The 26,893-nt window shown below is 43.9% G+C and overlaps 1 protein-coding gene and 1 long non-coding RNA gene across 4 annotated transcripts in view; one reads left to right on the top strand and one right to left on the bottom strand.

The window, feature by feature from the left end:
- The window catches only part of TAF2 (TATA-box binding protein associated factor 2), a 78,862-nt gene extending 63,990 nt beyond the window's left edge, over positions 1–14,872 (top strand). For all 3 annotated transcript variants that reach the window (XM_020872154.2, XM_070477466.1, XM_020872155.2), the window contains one exon: positions 13,076–14,872. In XM_020872154.2, coding sequence (XP_020727813.2) covers positions 13,076–13,338 — 263 coding nt within the window. In that variant the 3' untranslated portion in view covers positions 13,339–14,872. The remainder of the gene's footprint in view (positions 1–13,075) is intronic.
- On the bottom strand, positions 14,600–24,991 carry LOC110123842 (uncharacterized). Its single transcript, XR_011491561.1, has 3 exons — positions 24,725–24,991; positions 22,949–23,238; positions 14,600–17,647 (listed from the first exon to the last, which is right to left on the bottom strand). It is a non-coding gene; the product is annotated as an uncharacterized lncRNA (long non-coding RNA).
- Between the last annotated feature and the right edge of the window lie 1,902 nt (positions 24,992–26,893).

Raw genomic sequence — 26,893 nt, 5'->3', positions numbered from 1 at the left:
TTACTTTACAATATTTTAAAGACTTTTAAATTACACTTTTTGCTATTTCAAAAGTAATATTCTGCTATTATATAAAACTTTGAAATCTTAGAAAAGAGCGGGAAAAATTTGCCCCCGATTATGCCTTTTCAGCTCAGTTCAGTTCAGTCACTCAGTCGTTTCCAACTCTTTGCAGCCCCATGGTCTGCAGCACACCAGGCCTCCCTGTCCATCACCAACTCCCAAGAGTCTACCCAAACTCATGTCCATCCAATCAGTGATGCCATCCAACCATCTCATCCTCTGACATCCCCTTCTCTTCCCACCTTCAATCTTTCCCAGCATCAGGGTCTTTTCAAATGAGTCAGCTCTTCGCATTAAGTGGCCAAAGTATTGGAGTTTCAGCTTCAACATCAGTCCTTCCAGTGAACACCCAGGACTCATCTCCTTTAGGATGGACTGGTTGGACCTCCTTGCAGTCCAAAGGACTCTCAAGAGTCTTCTCCAACACCACAGTTCAAAAGCATCAATTCTTCAGCACTCAGTCTTCTTTATACTCCAACTCTCACATCCATACATGACCACTGGAAAAACCATAGCTTTGACTTTGTTGGCAAAGTAATGTCTCTGCTTTTTAATATGCTGTCTAGTTTGGTCATAACTTTCCTTCCAAGGAGTAAGCGTCTTTTAATATCATGGCTGCAGTCACCATCTGCAGTGATTTTGGAGCCCAAAAAAATAAAGTCAGCCACTGTTTCCACTGTTTCCCCATCTATTTGCCATGAAGTGATGGGACCAGTTGCCATGATCTTAGTTTTCTGAATGTTGAGCTTAAAGCTTTTTCACTCTCCTCTTTCACTTTCATCAAGAGGCTCTTTAGTTCTTCTTCACTTTTTGCCATAAGGATGGTGTCATCCGCATATCTGAGGTTATTGATATTTCTCCCAGCAATCTTGATTCCAGCTTGTGTTTCCTCCAGCCCAGTGTTTCTCATGATGTACTCTGCATATAAGTTAAATAAGCAGGGTGACAATATACAGCCTTGATGTACTCCTTTTCCTGTTTGGAACCAGTCTGTTGTTCCATGTCCAGTTCTAACTATTGTTTCCCGACCTGCATACAGGTTTCTGAAGAGGCAGGTCAGGTGGTCTGGTGTTCCCATCTGTTTCAGAATTTTCCACAGTTTATTGTGATCCACACAGTCAAAGGCTTTGGCATAGTCAATAAGGCAGAATAGATGTTTTTCTGGAACTCTCTTGCTTTTTCAATGATCCAGCGGATGTTGACAATTTGATCTCTGGTCCCTCTGCCTTTTCTAAATCCAGCTTGAACATCTAGAAGCTCACGGTTCACATACTGTTGATGCATGGCTTGGAATTTTGAGTATTACTTTACTAGCGTGTGAAATGAGTGTGCAGTTGTGTGGTAGTTTGAGAATTCTTTGGGATTGCAGTGAAAACTGACCTTTTGCCTCCAACTAATAAAAATAAATGAAAAAAAAAAAAAAAACTGACTTTTTCCAGTCCTGTGGCCACTGCTGAGTTTTCCAAATTTGCTGGCATATTGAGTGCAACACTTTTCACAGCATCATCTTTGAGGATTTGAAATAGCTCAACTGGAATTCCATCACCTCCACTAGCTTTGTTCATAGTGATGCTTCCTAAGGCCCACTTGACTTCACATTCGAGGATGTCTGGCTCTAAGTGAGTGATCACACCATCATGATTATCTGGGTCATGAAGATCTTTTTTGTACAGTGCTTCTGTGTATCCTTGCCACCTCTTCTTAATATCTTCTGCTTCTGTTAGGTCCATACCATTTCCATCCTTTATTGTGCCCATCTTTGCATGAAATGTTCCCTTGATAGCTCTAATTTTCTTGAAGAGATCTCTAGTCTTTCCCATTCGTTGTTTTCCTCTATTTCTTTGCATTGATCACTAAGGAAGGCTTTCTTATCTCTCCTTGCTACTCTTTGGAACTCTGCATTCAAATGGGAATATCTTATCTTTTCTCCTTAGCTTTTCGCTTCTCTTCTTTTCACAGCTATTTATAAGGCCTCCTCAGACAACCATTTTGCCTTTTTGCATTTCTTTTCCATGTGGATGGTCTTGATCCCTGTCTCGTGTACAATGTTATGAACCTCTTGTCCATAGTTCATCAGGCACTCTGTCTATCAGATCTAGTCCCTTAAATATATTCCCCATTTCCACTGTATAGTCATAAGGAATTTGATTTAGGTCATACCTGAATGGTCTAGTGATTTTCCCTACTTCCTTCAATTTAAGTCTGAATTTGGCAATAAGGAGTTCATGATCTGAGCCACAGTCAGCTCCCGGTCTTGTTTTTGCTGACTGTATAGAGCTTCTCCATCTTTGGCTGCAAAGAATATAATCAATCTGATTTAGGTGTTGACCATCTGGTGATGTCCATGTTTAGAGTCTTGTGTTGTTGGAAGAGGGTGTTTGCTATAACTAGTGCATTCTTTTAGCAAAACTCTGTTAGCCTTTGCCCTGCTTCATTCTGCACTCCAAGGCCAAATTTGCCTGTTACTCCAGGTGTTTCTTGACTTACTACTTTTGCATTCCAGTCCCCTACAATGAAAAGCATATCTTTTTTGGGTGTTAGTTCTAAAAGGTCTTGTAGGTCTTCATAGAACATTCAACTTCAGCTTCTTCAGGGTACTGGTCGGGGCATAGACTTGGATTACCGTGATATTGAATGGTTTGCCTTGGAAACAAACAGAGATCATTGTATCATTTTTGAGATGGCATCTAAGTACTGCATTTCGGATTCTTTTGTTGACTATCATGGCTACTCCATTTCTTTTAAGGGATTCCTTCCCACAGTAGTAGATATAATGGTCATCTGAGTTAAATTCACCCATTCCAGTCTATTTTAGCTCTCCGATTCCTAAAGTGTCGACGTTCACTCTTGCCATCTCCTGTTTGACCAGTTCCAGTTTGCCTTGATTCATGGACCTAACGTTCCAGGTTCCTATGCAGTATTGCTCTTTACAGCATCAGACCTTGCTTTCATCACCAGTCACATCCACAGCTGGGTGTTGTTTTTGCTTTGGCTACATCCCTTCATTCTTTCTGGAGTTATTTCTCCACTGATCTCCAGTAGCATATTGGGCACCTCCTGACCTGAGGAGTCCGTCTTTCAGGGTCCTATCTTTTTGCCTTTTCATACTGTTCATGGGGTTCTCAAGGCAGGAATACTGAAGTGGTTTTCCATTCCTTTCTCCGTGAACCAGATTCTGTCAGACCTCTCCACCATGATCCGTCTGTCTTGGGTGGCCCTACAGGGCATGGCTCATAGTTTCATTGAGTTAGACAAGGCTGTGATCCCTGTGATCTGACTGGCCTGTTGTGTGTGATTGTGGTTTCTGTCTGCCTCCCGTCTGATGCCCTCTCTCAGCACCTACCGTCTCACTGGGGTGTCTCTGACCTCGGGCATGGGGTAGCTCCTCTCGGCCGCTTGCCACTCCAGCACTGCGTTAGGCCGTTTAAAGATACCTGTTAGGTAACATTTTACTCCTTCCTTGCAGTGCTTTTTCTAAGAATATTTTAATTTGAAAAATGTGAGCTTCCCTAGAAACTATCAAATCTATACCTTTATACTTTTATAAGATAGTCAACTTATTTCTCCGCTCACCCTCCCCATGGCAGTTTTTGCAGTTGATCATTCATGATCAGTCATGAAGACTTGATGCTATATATACCTAGAGGACTAACATATTTGTCTTTTGAATTATTTCACACTTATTGGACTTAGGTTTACGAGAGAATTCTGTTCAGATGTGATTGTTACCTAATCTGACTGTTTTACATTGTCTTCTGTTTACTCTGTTCTTTTTCTTACAAAGTGAAGATTGTCTTCCAGATAGAGAGTAAACCAGTGGTGCTGAGGAACAGAGACTCAGCCTTCAAAGTTTGGAGGGACAGGGAGTGAAAGACAAGATACATAAGCAAAATCATTTTTAAAGAATAGTGTTTCCAGAAGTCATTAGTCAGGCTTTCCAGTGCCAACTGATGGATTTTGCTTACATAAACCGTGTTTTTATCCTACAAACAGAAGAGTAACTGTGTGTTGCCTCGAGGAGTGTAGGGAGCAGCTGTGACGAGTGGGAGACTTTGAGCAGAAGCAGCGCCTCGAAGCACTGTGGCGTCTGCGGCCTCAGCCCGCTGGCTGCTCCGTCTCTCCGTTTGCAACAGTTTCTCAGAAAATTTATTTCAGAAGGAAGTCAGCTGGAACCGTTAGCACTTAACTTTAGTAAATGAATCTTGACATTTCTCGGCCCTCCCTTGCCAATTTTGTATTCTCTGGTTTTGTTTTGGGGTTTGGAGTAATTTTGCTTTATTATTCTTATACTTATTAAGATTCTATCAGACATGAAAATTTTTCTACATCTTTTAAAATGATAACGCTTAGGGCATTTCAAACCTCAATCTGATATAATTGGAGAGTGACACTTCCACCTACCTTCCATGCCTTTAAAAAAATAAATTCTAATAAATTCTTATTCTAGTGAAAAATCCGAGTATGTTAGTTTGGTTTTTCATAGTGATAATGGCATACTAGCCTATGTATAGAAGCAAATCTTAACACCATTTTGTGTCCACCAGTGTGCTTTTGTATCATTGTTTTATATTGCTTTTAAAAATACATTTTCACTTTTTTTGGAATGTCTTTACAGTTTTAGTTCTTATTGCATCGTCTGGGAGGACTGGAGAGGAGATAAGGGCATGGTGGTGAAGGGCAGGAAAGCATTAACATTTTGGCCTTGGTTGCTTCGGTGTAGGCTCCTTTTATGTCACCAGTGTATTATGTGGACTGATCTGTAAAACTTAATTTTGAATATATTCTTTAATTTGCCTTTGTAATTTTCCTTAAATATATTTATGCTGTAGCCTGTGACCACTGAAATGGTTAGTTGTTCAGTCATGATTGATTCTTTGCAACCCCATGGGCTGTAGCTTGCCAGGCTCCTCTGTCCATGGAATTCTTAAGGCAAGAATAATGGAGTCAGTAGCCGTTACCTCCTTCGGGGAGTCTTCCTGACCCAGGATTCAAACCAGGGTCTCCTGCAACTCAGGCAGATTCTTTACCATCTGAGCCACCAGGGAAGCCCCAGTGACCGCTGAGCAAGTCTTAAAATTCATCAATGACGTTATTAGAATTTAGAAAACGTTCATACTACAAATGATAGTGTTCCAAAAGTTTAACTCGTATTTGTATTTTACTTTGGAATTCTGAAAACAGGTTTCTAGTAGACATGTTGTTGTATTTGATAGGTAACTTTCCCAAACTAGCCAGCAAAATCCCTTTTTAATTTACACTATGTATGGATGTGAACGTTGGACTGTGAAGAAAGTTGAGCTCTGAAGAATTGATGCTTTTGAACTGTGGTGTTGGAGAAGACTCTTGAGAGTCCCTTGGACTGCAAGGAGATCCAACCAATCCATCCTAAAGGAGATCAGTCCTGGGTGCTCATTGGAAGGGCTTATGCTGAAGCTGAAACTCCAGTATTTTGGCCACCTCATGCGAAGAGTTGACTCATTGGAAAAGACCCTGATGCTGGGAGGGATTGGGGACAGGAGGAGAAGGGGATGACAGAGGATGAGATGGCTGGATGGCATCCCCGACTCAATGGGCATGAGTTTGAGTAAACTCCGGGAGTTGGTGATGGACAGGGAGGCCTGGCGTGCTGCGATTCATGGGGTCACAGAGAGTCGGAAACTACTGAGCGACTGAACTGCCCAACAGAGAAGAATAGAAGTATCAAGCCCTTCCGCTGTCTGTAACAGTGTTTCTAAGAGAAAGGGCACTAGAGCTCTGTATTTTGGAATGTGAGAAGCACAGCTTTAACCCAACCAAATGATGATGGAAGTAAAAGAGGAACAGAAGCTGGGGGTCTCCTGCTGTGGTAGCGACTTTGGCCTGGGGTTGAGAGTTGGGGGTTCTGGCGAGGAGGCTCAGTGGTGGTGAGGGGCACTGGGAGCGCTCTTAAATCTCTGGTGATTCTAGATTAAAGCTGTTTGGTGAGTTCAGCCATTTGGGGTAAGAAGAGAGGAGCAGCAGGAGTGTTCTCCATCATTTAACTCAACCTTCTCCCGAGCTGGAGAAGGGACTCGGAGAAGGGCTGCTTGGCTGGGTACATGGTGTGCACCTCTCCCCTCCCCTCCCCTCCCCTCCCTTCCCCTCCCCTCCCCTCCCGGCCCGCCGGCCCGGCCCGCCCGGCCCGGCCCGCGCTGGGAGCAGGGGCAGAAGTGACTGTAGGGAAGGGGAGGAGCAGAGCTCCTGCAGTGCTGAGAAGAGCTTGCTGGTTATGTAACAGCTTCTTGCACAAGTCAGAAAGGCACTGTCCTGGTATGGAAATCCTTTTTTTGAAACAAGAAAAAGAGGCTAACTCTAGCCTCTTCTTTCAGAAGAAAGAACTCTCTTTCTTCTGAAACTAAAAAAAGACTTGGATTTTTTTCTTTAAATTATAATGATACAATTCTACAGTCTTTTAAATTTGAAGAGCCGGAAGAACAGACTTCAGACTTTTCCTAACAGAAACTGCAGGTTTTGTGTTATGCCTATGTGACGAATTTAGTGGAATTAGCGGGTTACTCACTGTTATAAACACTTTATCAAATGGGCTGGAAAGCTTCCACATTAGGTTTGTCTCAAACACCTCTTCCTGTTTGTTTTGCATTTGCTAAATTGACTGCAGCTAACCCTTACCCACAGTGAACTTGTGAGGCCTCTAGGAAAGATGTTATGTTAGGTGGAACAACAAAACTGAACATCTGTTGTGTTCTTTCTCTGTAACTTGAAATGGGCAAATTACAGTATTGTGAATTACTTTTGTCTTCTTTTCCTAAAGTATCTTCTGTCTGCAATAGAGACATACGTTTTGAGTCACTAAAATGCTGTCATTAACTATTTTTTTTATTTTATTTTTTTATGTTGGAGTTTAGTCAGTTTACAGTGTTTTGTTAGTTTCAGGTGAATAGCACAGTGGTTTAGTTTAAAAGGGCTTTCATTAGCTTTTAAATGAACGTTGCCTAACCTTGAGTAGACAAGTTCTGAGGCATCTTGTAAACCCTTAAGATGATATGATATGTGCAGTTGTATGTGTTACTGTTCACACCATGGGGATGGTAATAGATGCATTTTTTACAATAGCGATTCTGTGGAATACATCATGATGCTAGTATGAAAGTAAGCTCAAATCTGACTGTCACGTAGGTTCACATGAGAGAGAAGTTGTACTTTCTTACCTTGTTGAATTAGACCTGGTAAAAATTACTCAGAAAAGAAATTAAACAAATAAAAAATATATGTTGTCTATATAAATGAAAACTTAAGAGCTGAGGATTAGTATGATGATAGAGTAATACTAGGTTTTATCTGATGTTCTATTCTAATGAATATTTTTGTATGTATTTTTTTGCTCTTATGCATGAGCACATTTGTAGGATATGTTTCTAGGAATGAACTTTCTCAATTAAAAATATGAGCATTTAACATTTTCACAGATAGTGCTAATTTGTCTTAACTTGTTCTTTTTAAAAAATTATTTTATTAGAATTGTGAAGTTGTCAGACTAGTATAAAGAACCCCCTCTAACCTTTACTTAGCTACAGAAATGATCAGTCTTGTTTAATCTATAGCCACCACATTTCGACCCTTCTCAATAATTTTGAAACAAATCTCACATATTTTATGCATAAATAATTCTGTGTATATCTCTAAAAGATAAGGACTTTAAAAACTAATAACCATGATAATATTCTTGTACTTTAAAATATAAAGGTTTTTCATATCATTAAATATTCATTGTGTACATTTCAGTTGAGTCATAAATACCATTATTTTTAATGCTTTGTTTGAATCCTTGTCCACATAAGCAGTTGGCAGATACATCCTTTACATCTTTAAAATTAAAAGTTTCCAGTCCATCTTTTTTTCTTTTCCCCCCTTTACAATGTATTTGTTGTAAACACCAGGGCTTTGATCTGTAGTTTTCAAGTCTGTGTTTTGCTAATTGTATACCTATGGTGTAATTAAAATGTTAGAGTCCTCTACATTTCCTTTAAATTTGTAGCTGTATCTGGACGCTTAATTGGATTCGGGTTTATAGATGGTGGTGTGTTCTTCCATCTGGAAGTGTACAGTGTCTAGTTGATTTTTTTAATGAGATTAGCCACTAATACATTCAAAGCATCAGTCCATTAATTCATTAAGGATTGCAAGATTGTGATATTCTAATTCATCTTTCTGTTTTTATTTATAAGTTGATTATTTCTGTGAAGCTGGGTGATCTGTTGTTATCCATTGGTATAGCTCATATAGCCAAGGAAAGAAAAAGACTTGATTCTCTTTGTGTATTTAGTAAGTTTCAAAATAGTAAATTGGCTAACATCCTCCAGTGGTGATCAATCACTTCTAGTCATCAGAAGTTGTTATCTTTATCAACATTCAGATTTTTCCAATTTCGATTGGTGAGAACCCCTTAAGTTGACTCTTAAGTCTTTAAGTAGACTTTTAACTTCCTTTCTACTACTATACCTGATGCTTCAGGCTCATCTTGTAAATATTCTATTCAGACCTGCAATCAGCCATTGGTCCTAGGAGCCCTAGTTCCTAACACCTTTATCCTTGGATCTAGCTAATCCATTGTCTTCTTAATAGACTTCATGCTAATCAAAAGAAATGCAAGATTTATTTAATTTTTTTAACTTTTTATTTTATGTTAGAGGATAGTTGATTAACAGTGTTGTAATAATTTCATATGTCCAGCTAAGTGATTCAGTTATACACATACACGTTATCTGTTCTTTTTCAGTCTTCTCCCATTTAGGTTGTCACACAGTGTTTGGCAGAGTTCCTTATGCTTCACAGGTTGTCACTTTAAACACAGTGGTATCGACTTACCAACCCCAGAGTCCCCAGCGGCTCCCCTCCTCCACCTACCCCAGCAACCAGAAATGTGTTCTCTAAGTCTCTCGGTCTGTTTCTGCTTTGTAGATAAGTTCATTTTGTATCATCCCTTTTAGATTCTGCAGATAAGCTATATCACACAGTCTTTCTCTGACTGACTTCACTCAGTGTGATAGTCTCCAGGTCCATCGAGGTTGCTGCAGATGGCATTACTGCTTTCTTCTCAGCGGTTCAGTAATAGTCCATTGTATACATGTATCGCATCTTTATTTGTTCCTCTGTCAATAGGACGTTTTAGGTTGCTTCCATTGTCTTGGCTGCTGTGAACGTTGCTGCAGTGATCGTTAGGGTGCATGTATCCTTTCAGACCATGTTTTTCTGTGGATATATGCCCAGGAGTGGGAATGCTATGTTTTTAGATTTTTAAAGAACCTTCCTACTGTTTTCCGTAGTGACTGTACCAGTGTACGTTCCCGTCAACAAGGTAGGACGCTTCACGCACTGTGCCCGTCCTGTCCAGCATTTACTGTTTGTGGATGTTTTTATGATGGCCATTTTGACTGGTATGAGATGCTATCTGGTAGTTTTGATATGCAAGAAGTGTAAGATTTATAGTCAGTATATCTTGAATGCAGGTTGTAAGACCTCCAAACAAGAGATTGATTTTACTTTTGAAATGGTTAATAGTATCCCCTGGGAAAGAAGACACTCAATTGTACGCTTGGCAGTTGCCTCTACTGGGAAGTACAGTTTCCAATATAATCATTGGCTTTTCTGCAATCCAAGTAGCTTGACAGGTGTTAGGATTGGGTGATAAAATGTCTCTCGGTGAAGAAAAGGACCTCCGACTCCAAGCAGTACAAACTGCCAGTTGGGAAGCTTCGAAGTCTTGATGTTGCCTGACTAAATAATGGATAGGGGTTAAAGGAATCTGTGATGCGTTATTACTTCCCCTGCTACGTGGCTATGTGCCTTCTGTTACGTAAGGACCTGTGTTCCCATGTTTATAGAATTGAGACTATAGTTATGTAGTTCATTTGAAATGAAAATTATATACTAGCATATTTAACTGTAAATCAGATATCTCTCACATTTTTTTTTTCTGGGCACCAGTTATTGCAAAAGATACAAACTAGCTCCTGTGTTTAATCTCTCTTTTCTTTTTTTTGTGTTACTATTAGTGTTCAAAAAATGATGAATATAAAAATGTAATTTCGTGGTAGTACAGTGAGGACAGTCTGTGAGGACAGGAACGCGTCACATTCACTTGTCCCAAAATGCTGGAGTAGTGCCCGACACGAAGCAGGTGCAGTCGTCATCACCAGGTTAATGGACGCCCTGTAATAGTTTGTTTCTATTTATAAACTGATAGTTTATTCCTTTCCCTTCAAAATCAGTGACCTTTAAATTGCATTTAGTTCAGCTGAGCTCACCTGACATCCTGTTTGAAAAGAAACACAACAGTTACGTGAGTCTGTGACACTGACTCGTTCATTGAGCAAGTTGTGGGGAAGTGGAGGATGCTGGGTACTGTGCGGTAACTGGAGACAGAGCTGACGCCCTGTGCTCCGGGAGCTGTGAGTCTCATGGGCGGGACCCAGAGACAGACCACGCCGTGAGCACTGAGCGCAGTGGTCCGAGGCTCGGACTCTGGAGTCAAGCTGTTCGGTTTCGTGGCTCATTTCCCAGCGTCACCTTGGGCAGGCCACTTACTTTCTCTTGGTCTTGATTCCCTCATTTGTATTCTGTTGTAGAAGCTAATTCTTCTGGGGAAGTTCGGTAAAAGCTTTCTCCCAAAATGACATTTGAGCTGTTTTAGATTGTTGAAGAACCTAAATACTTTTTCCTCTCCTTCCTCCTCCTCCAGATTACAGTTTAGGTGTAACTTCCTTGCAGAAGTCTTCTCTGATTCACACTGACTGCCTTGCTAACCGAAGTCTGCAGCTGTGCTCCTGAGTCACTCTCTGTTTCGTCTGTTCACTGGCGTGACCCGGGTGTGCTTACTTGTTTCTCTGTGCTAGTCTGTAAGCTGCAGGAGAGCTGAGATCGGTCCACTTGAGCACGACTTTCCCAGTTCCCATGTAGTTCCTGACACTTTTTAAATGAACGTGCACGTCAGACCAGAAATAAGGGAAGGCCATTCCAAGCCTCGGAATAGCATTTACAAATAAATACACAGTTGTGAAAGGGCTAGTCTAAAGCATAGAGAAAGCAATGGTGAGAGTTAAGATAAATTCAAGATTCAGATTATAAACTGTCAGTAAAATTAGTGCTAAAAGTTGATCTTTAAAAAAATTCTCTGGTGATGCTTCTTTTGGTAAAACACACACACAAAAAAACATGGCTTGGGGCTGGATCGGATCAAAATTAGCTCTGAGAATTTATGCTTTAAAAAAGAAAAGTAGCTACTGCATTAGAGTCCATTTTAGTGAAAAACTTGGTCTAGTTTGGATAAATACATATATGTGTGTGTGTATACATATGTATATACACATTAAAATAGATATATATACACATACACACAGAAATTGCTGCACTGAAGTCTTAAGGATTTTGTTCTGCCAGTAGGACTACTTGAGTTTTTAAACAAGTAATCGTGGTCAGGGTTTTTAGGAACATAGCTATGCATCAGGGCGTCTGAACCTCAGCTCTATTGACATTTTGGGCCCTGAGAATTATTTGCAATTGGGGGCTGTCCCACTCTAATTGTGACAACCCAAGTGTCTCTAGACGTTGTGAAACCACCCCGGGGAGAAAAGGTGCCCCTGGGCTAGAACCACTGCTCTGCAGGTGTGTAACGTGTGGATTCAAGTGTAAGACACTCCAGGCAAAGAAACCGGATAATAGGAGGTTAGTGCTCTGATCCAAGTGAGATGAGGTGGTCTGAATTAGTACAGACTGGATAGAGGGGCAGATTTAAGAGATTCTGGCAAGTAAGAATAAATGAGATTTGGGAACCAACTAGGTCTTCAAGGGAGGGGCTCTGAGATGATTCTTAGGCGTTTTTTTCCTGGTGGTGGTGGTTTGGTTGCGAAGTCGGTGTCCTACTCTTGTGACCCCATGGGCTGGAGCCCGCCAGGCTCCTCTGTCCCTGGAGTGGTTGCCATTTCCTCCTCCTAGGGATGTTGGTGACCCAGGGATCAAACCCACATCTCCTGCATTGTGGGCAGATTCTTTACCGCTGAGCTGCCAGGGAAGCCCTTTTTCTTAGTTGTCTGCATGTAAAGTGGCGCCATTAACCTAGAAGTAACACAGAGAGGGAGTTCTCTGGGTGTGGCCCAAGGATTGTAGGGTCTGGAGGAAGCAGGAAATTCTGTACACAACTCGTTATAATAGATCCCTGGATCGATAGAACGTTGGAAATAGAAAGAACCTTCAAAGACATTTGCTCCATTTTTAAGAGATAAAATACATGCTGAATGTTTTATCGTTTCGTCTGAAAGTTATGTTTATATTATACTGTTGTCTGTTAAGTGTGCAGTGGGGTTGTATCTTTCCAAGTGTACATACCTCAGTCAAAAAATGCTAACCACCATCTGAGCCCTCAACATGTCAATGTTTTCACTGATGGAAATATTTTGAAATACTGTAAAAATTACCAAAATGTGACAGTGACGCAAAGTGAGCGAATGCTGGTGGGAAGATGGCTCCTCTAGACTTGTCGAGGCAGGGTTGCCTCAGAGCTGCCCTCGTGGTCCTTTGTAAGCAGCGTGTCTGCAGGGTGCAGGGGGACCGCATGTGCCTGTCCTGTCCTTCCCAGCCCGGCAGCGCAGAGCAGGACTGCAGCCAAGGCGCTGTGTGTTCCGGGACCAGTGTCGGCCTTAATCTGTAGCGTACTTACCTAGCCACTGTTGCTGCATAGCACTTTAAGCTATCAAATGCTATTTTCAGAAGATGGTCTGATAGCACACCGGCCCACGTCAGAATCTGTACAGGCCGCAGGGAGCTGAAATGCTGGCTCCCTGGTAACAGCGCGAGCGGTCGCCGTTGTGTGACTGACGGGCGTCTCCGTGGGAGGCTGCTGCCGCTGCTGGTTCCTCCCTGGACGCGAGGGGCTGCGGAGCCCCTTGTCGTTTCAGTGCCTGCTGCCAGCTCCCTTTCACGCTGACTTCCCCCTCCTTGTTAGCAACAGAACTTCATTTGCCTGTCTCTCGTCTTGAAGGTAAGGAGCAGCCCCCTCTGGAGATGAGTCTGCACGCCGCCGCGGCAGCCCCACTGTCGGCGTTCAGCAAGGAGCCCGCGTCCTCCAAGCACAGCGACCACCACCACCACCACCACCACGAGCACAAGAAGAAGAAGAAGAAGCACAAGCACAAACACAAGCACAAGCACAAGCGGGACGGCCGGGAGAAGGGGCGCGCGCCCCCCGCCTTCCCCAGCCCCGCGGGCGGCCGCTCCGCGCGCTCCCCCTCGCTCTCGGACTGAGCGGGCGGCCGGGAGAAGGGGCGCGCGCCCCCCGCCTTCCCCAGCCCCGCGGGCGGCCGCTCCGCGCGCTCCCCCTCGCTCTCGGACTGAGCGGGCGGCCGGGAGAAGGGGCGCGCGCCCCCCGCCTTCCCCAGCCCCGCGGGCGGCCGCTCCGCGCGCTCCCCCTCGCTCTCGGACTGAGCGGGCGGCCGCGCGCCCCCCGCCTTCCCCAGCCCCGCGGGCGGCCGCTCCGCGCGCTCCCCCTCGCTCTCGGACTGAGCGGGCGGCCGGGAGAAGGGGCGCGAGCCCCCCGCCTTCCCCAGCCCCGCCCGCGGGAGGTCCGCGCGCTCTGCTTCCCTCAGAGGGAGCCGGGGCCGGGGGACCTTCCCTCCGTGTCCAGACAAGTACACAGACGGAGCCGGGCCGGGGGACCCTCGCCTTCCCAGCCCCGCCGCCGGGAGGTCCGCGCGCTCTCTGCTTCCCTCAGACGGAGCGGGGCCGGGGACCTTCCCTCCGTGTCCAGAACAGTGTACAGACCCAGCACTTCATCAGCTGGGAAGATGATAGAAAAAGTCACCTCTTGTAGAGACTCAAGTGCTAAACATTTGATTTATGTTATTTATACAACTGAAACCTGATTAGGAAAATGTGTTTTATCGTCCTGAGTAAACCATCTCATCCGGTTTCTTCCTGGAAATGCAGGCACAGAGCAGACCCTGCCTCAGGCCCTCCTCTGCACGGGCAGTCGCCGTTCATACCCTGGTCCCCATGTGTACTGCCAAAGCCAATTATGTTTTAAAGCCTGTGATACTATGGTACAAAGTTACGTTTTAAACAGAAGCTACTGCCAAACCTGTGGTAAAACCACTACTTCCGGTGAAATATTGAGAACACTGGAACTACTGAGGGATAGAGGCTTTTCTGTAGGACTCTGCTCTGTTGCATGCTTTTGTGTGTATCTTTTAACCAGAGAAACTAATGCTGAAATTTTCAGAGGCAGCTTAAAAAAAAAAAAGGCTTTTTTGATAGCACATTTGGTCATTATGATGTTGGAATTTAACAAAACTACCAAATCCCCAGTTCTCAAATCAAGATGTTTAAATTATAACTTCCTTTTTTCATTAAGTATAAGTGAATACATTCATATGTAGAACATGTTTACCAAATGTGGACAGTTAATACACCCAATACATATTCTAAAATCATTTCTCTAAGGATGGTACCTTAAAAAGGTGTTTATATGCTGTTCATAAATGTAAATGAGACATTTTGACCCTCAGCGTGAGTACACCAGAAGTATTTAAAAACACACGAAACATTTTGGTTTCATACTTCAATAGTTTGTATGTTTGTGTGTTTTTGTTTTTATTTCTAAATTTACCATGTGCTTTATTGTTTGCCTAAAAATGTTACTCATACCTGTTCTATTTTTATCATTTCCCTTATCATTTAGAAGGTTTGACAGAATACGTCTTCCCAGAATAGATGTTTAAAAGGGATTTGGTAATGTTGGACTTTTAAATATACTTGTTTAATAAATAACTTTTTTAATTGATTATTTTGCCATTGTATTTTCTTGTATCTTTTGTTGCCTTTTTCTTTCTGTGTGTATAATATACCTGTTCACAACTTTGAGGAGAGATTTTGGATAGGTAGGATTTGAGATGGTTGGATTGAGATTCCTTTTAGGAAGAATGGTTTCAGTAGGCAGAGGGGACAGATTTCTCTCAGCAGAAGAAACGTATTTTCAGATGATTGGAGTATACATTTCAAAATAGTTATGTGAGGTATGAAGTCACTGGTAAATAATAGCTACCTATGTAATTTAAGGACTTCATATATCAAGCATTGTGCTAAGAACTGTTTGTCATGTATATTTCTGAATTGGTTATATTGGATGTTTCTCATGGGGAACATTTTTTATGGTGAGCTTTCAGTTCTTTAACCTGGTGGATAGATACAAACAATGAAAAAATTCATTTTTATAGTTAACTAGACATAAATAATGAAAGTTTTAGTGTAAGTTTCTTTAGTCTTCTCCCTCAGAGGCAGTTACTATTGCCAATATTACATGTATAGAGCTAGTTTATACAAGTGTACAGTGTATGCATTTTTGAAATTGTTGATAACTTGCAGAAATTTTTGTTTAGTTTTTATGTAGGTTTTTTTTTTTTTTTAATTTGTTTATTTGGCTACGGCAGTTCTTAGTTGCCACATGCCAGGATCGTTGATCTTTGATCTTGACTGGGGCAAGTAGGATTGTTCCCTGGCCAGGGGTTGAGCCCAGCCCCTGCCGGGGGCCCTGGGGTTCAGCCCTGAGCCACCAGGAAGTCCCTGTAGGTCTCCAGTGGTCACTCACGACTACTGCATTTTGTGCTGTACCAACAAAGGTCTTTCTTATTCCATAATTATAAAATAACTCTCCCATTTTTTTCTGTTGGTTTTAAAGTCTTAAATTTCAGATTTATATCCTTTATCCCAGTAGAGTCCATCTGGAATTTATTTTGATAGAAGGTAGAAGGTAAGGACCCACTTTTTATTTCCTTCCAATATGCTATACCCAATACCATGTGTTTAAAACCCCAGATTTACTCTCTAACTTCAGGTGTTGTATGCTAAATGCCCTTATATATTTGGGTTCGCTTTTGGGCTTTGTAGCTGGTTTCATGGGTTTGTTCACTTTCTGCCTGTACCACACTGTTCAGATTATTGTAATACTATGATAGGTTTTGATGTGCTATCTCATTACTTTTCTCTTACAGAATTTCTTGGCTATTCTTGTGGGTTATACACGTTTTTTCTGGTTAACTTATTTATATACAGCAGAACTCATTACTTGTAGTATACATTTGTATGGATTTTGACAAATCTTTGAAATTGTATATCCAGCCACCATGGCTCATGACTCCAAAGCTACCTCACGTCACTCTTTTGTAGTCAACTCTCCCACCTCCCAACCCCTGGCTTCCACTGATTGATTTTCCATTCCTGAGACTTTGCCATTGTTGTGGATTTATGTTTCTGTGTTAATATTTGAATCTTTCTGGCCTTTCCCTGAAATTGCATTTGTAGGTTGATATTGGCTGTGTTTTAAATCAGGAGTTAACTTAGAATTGCTATCTTAGTGTTGATTATTATTATTAGGGATATCAGTGTAACTGTCTATTAATATACTATTTCTTTTTAGCTTTATTATACTTTTTTTCATTTGGTATTCTGTAAGTGGTTTTTTTTTTTTTGTTATATGATTATCTAGTTTTTTATGCTAATTTTGTGCCTTGTTACTGTATTCATCATTTCCAGAGAAACAACATATATTTGTTTAAAAAGTATTTACTCAGATGATCATGGAGGCTAAGAAGTTGTGTGACCTGTTATCTTCTAGCCAGAGACCCAGGAAAGCTAGTGGTGTCGTTCAAAGACCTGAATGCCAGAGCGTCCACGTTGTAGAGTGCAGTCCAGTGTGGAGGCCTGAGAACCAAGACTGCAGGGGCAGACAGTCAGTGCCAGACCTCGTACATGCAGGTAGAGCAGGCGTTTAACCTTCCTCTCCCGTTTTGTTCTCTTCAGGCCTTCACCAGATTGGATGATGCCCACTGACACTGAAGGGCCTTCTTTCTGCTTCACTTAGTCCAGCAATTCAAATACTAATCTCCCTGAGACACCCCCCAGACACAGCCACAAATAATGTTTAACCAGCTATTCATGCATCTCTTGGCATCTCTCAAGTTGACATGTAAAATTAACCATCACAGCCACATTACTAAATAATCAGCATTTTTTTTCTTATTTCTTTTTATTTGAAGGATAATTACAATATTGTTTTGGTTTCTGCCATACACCAACGGGTCATGTTTTAAATGCATTACTTGGGTTTTACTTGAAAATAATCCTATCTGTGAAGGATGGCTAATGGTATTACCTCTTTTCTAACATCTGTGCATTAAATTTTCTTACGTCTTCTTTTGTCTGACTTCTTTTTCTTGCCAAGTTTGCCTGAGAGCTGCAGGGGTGAACATCTTTGTCAACATCTGCTCCACGCTTCACTCTCTCTGAATCTGGTAGTTCTTCATGTGTTGTGGATTTGTGTTCCTAATTTCTTCTAATTTCCTAGAAGTTGAAGTTTACAGTTTGTTTCACGTTCTCCTTACTGCTTTTGAATGATTCTTGAGAGAACAGAGAAGCTGTTTTACTACCCAAGTCTTATAAACTCCCTAAAAAGACGTTTTGATCCAAGTGTCGTTCTTACAGTGAAATCCTTGTCTGGTAAATAGCAGAAAGCGACTTTGTTTTCCCATCCTCTTCTCCTAACTCTACTGTTTCTGGTTTACTGTAAATAAATGAAAGTTCTCATGTCCAATGTGCTCCAGTCCAAGCAGAACTGGCTTTCAAAGTTCTCGATCCCTAGCACCCCTGCCCTTGACTGTGAACTGGCCTTACTGACTCATTTCTAAAGAACAGATTATGGAAACAGAACAGTATTCACTTTACAGAGAGGAAGGGTGACAGACACTGCCTTCACCAAGTGACCGTGGTAAACCCCAGTGATAAGTCATGTCCACATCATGTTCTGTGATGAGATACACTTCTCTGTGATCTAAAGTCCGCAATCCCAGTCTACCCAGTCTAAGTATTAGGGAAAGAAAATAATCAGACAAACCCAAACTGAGGGACATGCTTATTACTCCTCAAAATGCTAAACTTATGAAAAATAATTATATGATAGACTATCACATCTGGATCATCGCTGGATCATCATAAAAGCAAGACAGTTCCAGGAAAACATCTGATTCTGCTTTATTGACTATGCCAAAGCCTTTGACTGTGTGGATCACAATAAACTGTGGAAAATTCTGAAACAGGAATACCAGACCACCTGACCTGCCTCTTGAGAAACCTGTATGCAGGTCAGGAAGCAACAGTTAGAACTGGACATGGAACAACAGACTGGTTTCCAAATAGGAAAAGGAGTATGTCAAGGCTGTATATTGTCACCCTGCTTATTTAACTTATATGCAGAGTACATCATGAGAAACACTGGGCTGGAGGAAGCACAAGCTGGAATCAGTATTGCCAGGAGAAATATCAATATCCTCAGATATGCAGATGACACCATCCTTATGGCAGAAAGTGAAGAACAACTAAAGAGCCTCTTGATGAAAGTGAAAGAGGAGAGTGAAAAAATTGGCTTAAAGTTCAACATTCAGAAAACTAAGATCATGGCATCCGGTCCCATCACTTCACGGCAAATAGATGGAGAAACAGTGGCTGACTTTATTTTTCTGGGCTCCAAAATCACTGAAGATGGTGATTGCAACCATGAAATTAAAAGACGCTTACTCCTTGGAAGAAAAGTTATGACCAACCTAGACAGCATATTAAAAAGCAGAGATTACTTTGCCAACAAAGGTTCGTCTAGTCAAGGCTATGATTTTTCCAGTGGTCATGTATGGATGTGAGAGTTGGACTATAAAGAAAGCTGAGCACCAAATAATTGATGGTTTTGAACTGTGGTGTTGGAGAAGACTCTTGAGAGTCCCTTGGACTGCAAGGAGATCAGTCCTGGGTGTTCATTGGAAGGACTGATGTTGAAGCTGAAACTCCAGTACTTTGGCCACCTGATGGGAAGAGCTGACTCATTGGAAAAGACCCTGATGCTGGGAGGGATTGGGGGCAGGAGGAGAAGGGGATGACAGAGGATGAGATGGCTGGATCGCATCACCGACTCGATGGGCAGGAGTTTGAGTAAACTCCGGGAGTTTGTGATGGACAGGGAGGCCTGGCGTGCTGCGATTCATGGGGTCGCAGAGTCGGAAGCGACTGAGCGACTGAACTGAACTGAACAATATGTGTAAATTCTAGGTACACAGCACAGCAATTCAGAAACACATGTTTGTTATTGATGTTCAGTCGCTGTGTCCTGTCTGACTCCTTGTGACCCCAAGCACGCCAGGCTTCCCTGTCCTTCCCTGTGTCCTGGAGTTTGCTCAGACTCCTGTGCATTGAGTCAGTGATGCCATCCGACCAGCTAGTCCTCTGTACCCCTTCTCCTCCTGTCCGCACCTTGGGCTCAGCTTCTGTTCCCTTAGAGGTGGCTGCGTAATCCTGAGTCTAGTTCCCTGTGCTGTCCAGCAGGTCCGCGTTGGTTATCTGTTTTACACAGAGTAGTGTGTGTGTTCATCCTAGCCTCCCCCAGCCTCCCCTTTCCCTTTTGGGAACCACAAGTTTCTTTTCTGTGTCTGTGAGTCAATTCCTGTTTTGGAAGTAAGTTCATTTGTGTCTTTTTTTTCCCTTTAAGTTTCACATATAAATGATATCATATAATCTTTGTCTTTCTCTGTCTAGCTTACTTCACTAAGTATGATAATCTCTAGAGCCATCTATATTGCTGCAAATGGCATTATTTTATTCTTATATTTTTATTATTTAACTTAATAATTATCTATGTGACTTAAGCACAATAATTAAATGCCTAGACATTCACATGTTTGTTTTTTTTTTTGCTAAAATGAATATATTTCTTCTGGTTTAGCCCAGAGCTCTCTAAACGTTTTTGTTATTCACTCCATTATTTTATTTTATTTTTTAGAAGATACAGCTTATATACTTACACTGCAGTAGTTTGAAAAGAAATCAAGTGCATATATCTAATATATGCACATTTGTTTATATAGTAATACCTAGCATAGTTCAGTCTGGTTGGTGATTTTTTTTAAATTCATGCTGACAGTCTTTGTCTTTTTAATAGTGTATTTATATAATTCACAAAGAAATTATATAGTTTGTATAGTAGTATTGATATCTACAATGTTCATTATAAGATGTATACAAGAATGCATAAGATAAAGATTAAATAAAATTTTTGCAGATGTCCCACAAGTTGGGGTAGCCTTGTATGAACTACTTAGTATCTCAAAGCCCAATATAAACTTCGTTCAAGATTCGTTAGCGACAACTATTTGTGTCTCCATTTTTCAAATTAATAATTTTTTTCTTCTCTAATCTGCTTAGGAGATAATAAAGAAACTTTCTATGTATTATGCAGTAGTCTAAGTACTTTTTGTGCATTAGTTTAATTTTAACCATATGAGGTAGGTGTTATGATGAAGAAAAAAAGGCGTAGAAGCAGTAAGCCGGAGGTCACAGTTTGTAAGGGAACGCATTTGGATTCTAGCCTGCGTGTGTTCTCTCTTAGACTTGCACTGTTCATGTAGTAGCCACTAGGCACGTGTGAGTATTTAAGTTTAAATTAGGTATGAAACATTAAAATGCAGTTTCTCAGTTGCACTGGCTGCATTTCAGGTGTTCGGCAAGTGTGTATTAGAGACGACCATGTTGGGCACGCCCGTCTAGAGCGTCTCCATCATCTCGGTGAGCTGTGCTGGACAGCCCTGACCTCACGGTCGGTCACCGCCTGTCCATCCGGTAACATGGCTTTGGAGGAGCTCATGCTGTGGGCACGCGTGGGCACGGCTCTGTCTCAGTTGCTGCTGCTTATGTTGTTTGCATTGTCTTCAGTCCATTTGGTGGGAACCTTTGAAAGACGGTTATCTACTTTGTGGTGTTTGGTTTAGTGAACCCAGGTGATGCAGCCCATCAGTCCATTCAGCTGGACACAAACTGTAGTATGTCGAAACACAGGAATCAGCGAGGACGGGAATGCCCAGCGTCCCCGGGTCCTTGCTGCTGGCACGCACCTCACGTGTCTGACTAGGATTGAGGTGAGAGTCTCGGCCCCATCTGCACGCAGATCCATAGAAGCAGAGGTTTTAAAGAGTCTTCTTAGGGCTCGCATGCGCCTTGCAGTAGAGGCACCCTACTTGAAAGGTCTCTGCTGCAGATCTTTGACCTCGTACTTTTGACTTGTTTATCCCTCTTCTTCAGTGCTTTCCTTTTTATTTTATTAAAAATTTTTTTCATTTATCTTTGATGACATAGCATGTAAACTTCCCCAGCCAGGGGATTGAACCCATGTCCCCCTGGGGGACACAGGTCCGAGCTGCGGGACCGACTGCCAGGGAAGTCCTGGTGCGTTGCTGTTTAAGTTATCGTTCCTCTGGCCGCCTCGTTGCGAAAGAATAAGCAAACCTTAAACCTGGAAACCAGCAGGGCTCTGCTCAGCAGGGGAGCCGAAAGCTTAAGGGGACACAGATGCTTACTGCGTGGGATACAGGGCCAGAAGGAGACAATAAATACAAGGGTAAGAAGAGTTCTCCAGAGTTGCTTTCTTTGATTCTTTTCAGAAAAATTGTGGTTTCTTCTTTGACAAGATAAAAATCCTTTCTTCTTAAGGTTTCTTGCAAACACATTTTCTGCTTTTAGTGCCACATTTTTTTTTTTTGGACGGCTAATGGTATTTTTAACTTCTTTTTCACTGAAGTGTAGTTGATGTGCAACATTATATGTTACCAGTGTGTGATATAGTGACTCAGTGTTTAAAGGACATACTCCATTTATAAGGGTGTTGGCTGTATTCCCTGTGTTGTACAGTATACCTTTATAACTGCTTTTGTGCGTAATAGCTTGTATGGTCCTTAATCCCCCACCCCATGTCGTCCCCACCCTGCTCCTTCCCGGACTGCTGCTGCTCGGCCACCAAGACGCATCCAACTCTGCCACCCCATGGACTGCAGCACGCCAGGCCTCCCTGTCCCTCACCATCTCCTGGAGTCTGCCCAAGTTCCTGTCCATTGAGTCGGTGATGCCATCCAACCGTCTCATCCTCTGTCGCCCTCTTCTTTCTTCCATGATTTGTAGGGCCTGATATATCTTTGTTTTTTTAATGTGGATGACACAAAATCGGTATAAATGTAATTCCTTTCAGATACTTTTCAGTCATCTGTATCGTGTTTTAAAGTGAATCAGCCTACCTTCTTCTCTCCCTTCCGTCCTTCCTTCCTTCATTTCACTCTTTAGACAGCATTTTTTAAATTATGTGTACATCTCCCTCCCTCCTCAGCCTCCCTTCTCCTCCCTCCCCCGTCTCGGTTGTCCTGGAACACCGCGCTGAGCTCCCGGGTTACAGAGCAGCTGCCCACCAGTGACCTGTTTCACCCTCGTAAACAGGGTAGTGTGTGTGTGGCAGACAGGATTTTTGAATACCACTCCCTTCCCATGTTCTAGGCTGTGGTAATATCGTCGATAAGGCGGACAGGCCTTGTCCTCAGAGATGACAGCGCTCAGAACTAATCCTCACCCCCACCTCTCTCTTGGATGCAGACCATACAGTGCTTGCGGTTCACGGGCTACTAGTGCACCCATCAGCGCTTCACTATGACGGCATCTCTTTGGAACATTGATGAGAGTAACTCTGATGGGCATTCACTTAGGTGACTTCCTTATTTTGATTGGCGTGATCGTTACAAGCTTGCACACCTGCATATAGGCTGATGTGCAGAGTTCGGTACAAAGGAGAACTGCATAAAATATATTATTTCATTTTCTTACTTTCAAACATTGAGAAATAGGCTCTAGAGGGCTTTGTTTGTTCAGCGAGTTGACTGTACAGATATTCTCTGTAACAGGCACACGTTAGTTACTATGAATGCAGTGGAGAGAGAAGAAAGGGCTCAGCAGATGGGATGGGTTGAAAAGGTTGAAAAAACGTGGATTTCTCAAGATAAACTCTTACCTCTAAAACGTGTTCCCTGGCCGTGTGAGGTCCCTCCTGGCGGACGGTGAGTCAGAGGGCGGAGGTCACGTCCCTGTCCTGCACATAACGCTTGTTCCCTCTTCACCGTCTGCTGTCGTGGCTGTACTGAACTGGCTGTGAAAGCAGAAGCTGATTTCATCATCCAGAGAGTGTAATATCGTGGAGAGATCCTGGTCCTAGAGAACTGGAAACCTGGGTTTTCAATCCCAGCTAGAGTGTCTCGTATTAGAGCCTCAGATGTATCGCCCAGCTGCAGCGGAGCCGTTCTCCTGAAAGAGGAAGCGACTGGATGAGACTGTCTCCTGTCACACTCCTGTGATTATTCTGTCACCGCTTCCCTCGTGGCTCAGCTGGTGAGGAATCTGCCTGAAGTGCCGGAGACCCAGGTTGAGTCCCTGGGTTGGGAAGATCCCCTGGAGAAGGGAGTGGCTACCCACTCCAGTATCCTTACTGGGAAATCCCTCAGCCAGAGGAGCCTGGCAGAGGCGGGCTACAGTCCATGGGATCACAGATTGAGGGACTAACATGCTCACCACACAGTAAACGCAGGTTTACACATTGTGTGAGCAATCTCGGTTATAAAGTCCTTATTTCCATTCTTGAAATAAACAGCCTTGATTGATTTTATCTGAACTTTCTAAAAAGAACTTAGGTTTCAACTTTAGACTCTCTGCATCTGCTCAGAGTGTGTGCATTAGACATTATGTAGTTAGAGGTGCGAACATGAATGTTTTCAGTCGACTGTAAACTCTTCGGTCTCTTTGAACAGACTCATCTTTTTCCCACAACCAGCTCCCAGTGATGCTCATCAGCCGCTATGATTCATTTTGGAACTTTTACAGACCCCATAGTCATCGAGGTCTCATCAAGTCAGCAGGTGTCATTGACGCCTGCAGGGCGCGAGGCCCCGTGGATGAAATAACGCCTTTGCTCTCAGGGTGGCTCGCTTCTGTAAGAAGAGTTAAAATAAATACACAAATGGAATAATAGGAACTTCAACCCAGAGTCTAAGCTAAACTATTGAGATACAGATTTTCCTTGATTTACTATGGTCTATGTTCCAGTAAACCCATAGTTAAGTTGAAAATATAGGTACAGAACGGATTTAACTTGCCGGACATCATAGCCTAGCTGTCTTAAACATACATTAGCCTACAGTTGGGCAAAGTCACAACACAAAGCCTATTTTAGAATAAAATATTGAATAACTCATGTAGTTTATTGAACGCTGAACTGAAAGTGAAAACAAGTGTGGTCAGCCGAGTACAGGATGATGATGAGTGACTCGGTCTTTACCACCATGGTCACGTGGCTGATGCTGAGTCAAGGCTCCCTGCTGGCCCGGCGTCATGAGGGCGCCTCACCACATCTCACTGGCTGGAGATGAGATCAAAATGTAGGTACAATTTCTACTGAATGCTTATGACTTCTGCACCATCATACAGTTGAAAAAAAAGGTTGAACCACTGAAAGTTGGGGACTGTCTGTATTTTAAAGCGGGCCATGAGGGGACTATGGGAAGCCTTGCCAAGTTCTCTAACTACAGATCTGCTCTAAAATTTCCTGGTGAAGATTTTTGATTGCATGCTGCTAAAGCACTTGGACCTTGCCTGGAATCCTGTATGTCTTAACCATTGAAATCCAGGGGCCAGAAAGTCTCTTGGAGACCGAGAGAACAGGGCCAGGACTGACCGTGTGGCTCATCAGTGGTGATCAGAGTGTATGAGCTGAGAGTGAAATCTTAATAAAACTCACTCCTTTCAGGCTTGGACGGTAAGTGTGTCCATCCTAGTAGCTTGGTGCTGAAAAGTCCGTTTTCCAAATGCTGTTGACCACAGTAGGTGGTTTGTTGGCTGGCCGATAGATCATTGTTATGTCTGTCCTCTTAAGATTCCTACTTGTCAAAGTCAGAGCCGCCGCTCCAGCTTCCCAAGCGTAGCAGCCGCTGCCGCTGGCCCTGGCGGACGGACCGCGTCTCCCTGGACTTAGCTCCGGCCCCCTCGCCCGGTCTGACGAGGTCACGCCGGCGGACCGGACGGGGACCGCGTCTCCCTGGACTTAGCTCCGGCCCCCTCACCCGGTCTGACGAGGTCACGCCGGCGGACGGGACCGCGTCTCCCTGGACTTAGCTCCGGCCCCCTCGCCCGGTCTGACGAGGTCACGCCTGCGGACGGGGACCGCGTCTCCCTGGACTTAGCTCCGGCCCCCTCACCCGGTCTGACGAGGTCACGCCGGCGGACGGGACCGCGTCTCCCTGGACTTAGCTCCGGCCCCCTCACCCGGTCTGACGCGGTCACGCCGGCGGACGGACCGCGTCTCCCTGGACTTAGCTCCGGCCCCCTCGCCCGGTCTGACGCGGTCACGCCGGCGGACGGGGACCGCGTCTCCCTGGACTTAGCTCCGGCCCCCTCGCCCGGTCTGACGCGGTCACGCCGGCGGACGGACCGCGTCTCCCTGGACTTAGCTCCGGCCCCCTCGCCCGGTCTGACGCGGTCACGCCGGCGGATGGGGACCGCGTCTCCCTGGACTTAGCTCCGGCCCCCTCGCCCGGTCTGACGCGGTCACGCCGGCGGCGCTCTGCTCGGTTTGTGTTTGAGCGAGCGGGCGTGGAACCGCGTGTCCTGCGTTTCCCGCCGACGTAACACCGGCGTGTTCCGGCGCGGGTCAGCAGTCTGCTCTCCAGACACCTCTGCTCATGGTCGTTTCTGCGGAGTTGCCCTGTGTGAGGTCACCAGGCCCCACGTGTCCCTCACACCTTGCAGATACAGGACTAGCTCCTTCCGTGTGGTAGGGGAGGCCTCCTTTCTAAACATTGTGGTTTTAATTAGCGATGGCAAGTTTTTTTCTTAACTGAAAAAACAGAGATGTTCTGTTTTCCTGGCGGAAACTTCTAGCATCTTCTGACTATCTTGCTTTGCGGGGACCCTTCACACATCAGGTTTTGATTCTCTTGCCGTTGTTTTCCATTCCAAGAGGAGCCAACTGTTACCCTAAAAGGTCAGCATTTAGTTTCCATGCTTCGTCAAACAATGGAGCTTCATGATTATTTTTCTATTAAACACAGAGGGGTTTTTTCTTAAAACAGATGTCCTTCAGTTGCCTTTTAGGTGATTGCCTGGTGATTCAGAAGACTTAACACAAGAGCTGGCTACTTCTTCACTTCTTTTTCCAATTATTCCTGCAGGGGCTCCAGCTGAGGAGTGCCTTAGCATGTCTATAAAGGAAAAAAAAGATGTGAATCTTAAGGAGAGTACAGAAGTAGTTCCGGGGCAAGGGGACCAGTTAAACACCTCTGCCCAGTCGCGCTAACGGCGCCTTGCATTGCCACTGCGCAGGCTCTGGGTCCACAAGGCTGCCTATGAATCTTGTCACTATGATGTATTGGGTTAGCCAAGAAATTCGTTTGAGTTTTTCTTTAAGATGCTGCGGAAAAACCCAAATAAACTTTTTGGCCAACCCAATACAATACTGTTTAGGCTCTCACCCAGTAATATTCATCCTCCTCGTCTCCTGCGTACAGAACCTTAATTTTGTGTGGGTGAAACTGTTTCTCCTACATATTTTCTTTTCAGGTGTCACCCGCAGCTGGCATGGCCGAATATGACCGAGCCCTGGCCTCCCGAGCGAGGGATGCAGTGTTTGACCAGGAGCAGAGGCCCGCGCGTCTCAGCCCCCAGGGGTGCCGGCGTCGGCTCCCGCCCGCCCCGCCCCCCGCACCCCCGGAGGAAGGCTGGGGTCTTTAGCCTGAGCCGGCAGCCTGAGTCTGTAATGCAGCACCAGTTGTTGCCAGCCCAGCTAGCTCATCGGATGAAAACTCCATGCTAGAAGAGGCAAGCTGAGGCCGGGGCTTCCACCCTTCCCCGTCTCCGCTCGGAAAGCGGAGGTGTCCCTCTGAGAGCAGCAGGGCCGTCTCCGTCCCACACC

Source organism: Odocoileus virginianus, chromosome 15, assembly GCF_023699985.2.
Source record: "Odocoileus virginianus isolate 20LAN1187 ecotype Illinois chromosome 15, Ovbor_1.2, whole genome shotgun sequence".
NCBI classification, from domain to species: Eukaryota; Metazoa; Chordata; class Mammalia; order Artiodactyla; family Cervidae; genus Odocoileus; species Odocoileus virginianus.
This window is presented reverse-complemented; position numbering and strand designations above follow the sequence as displayed.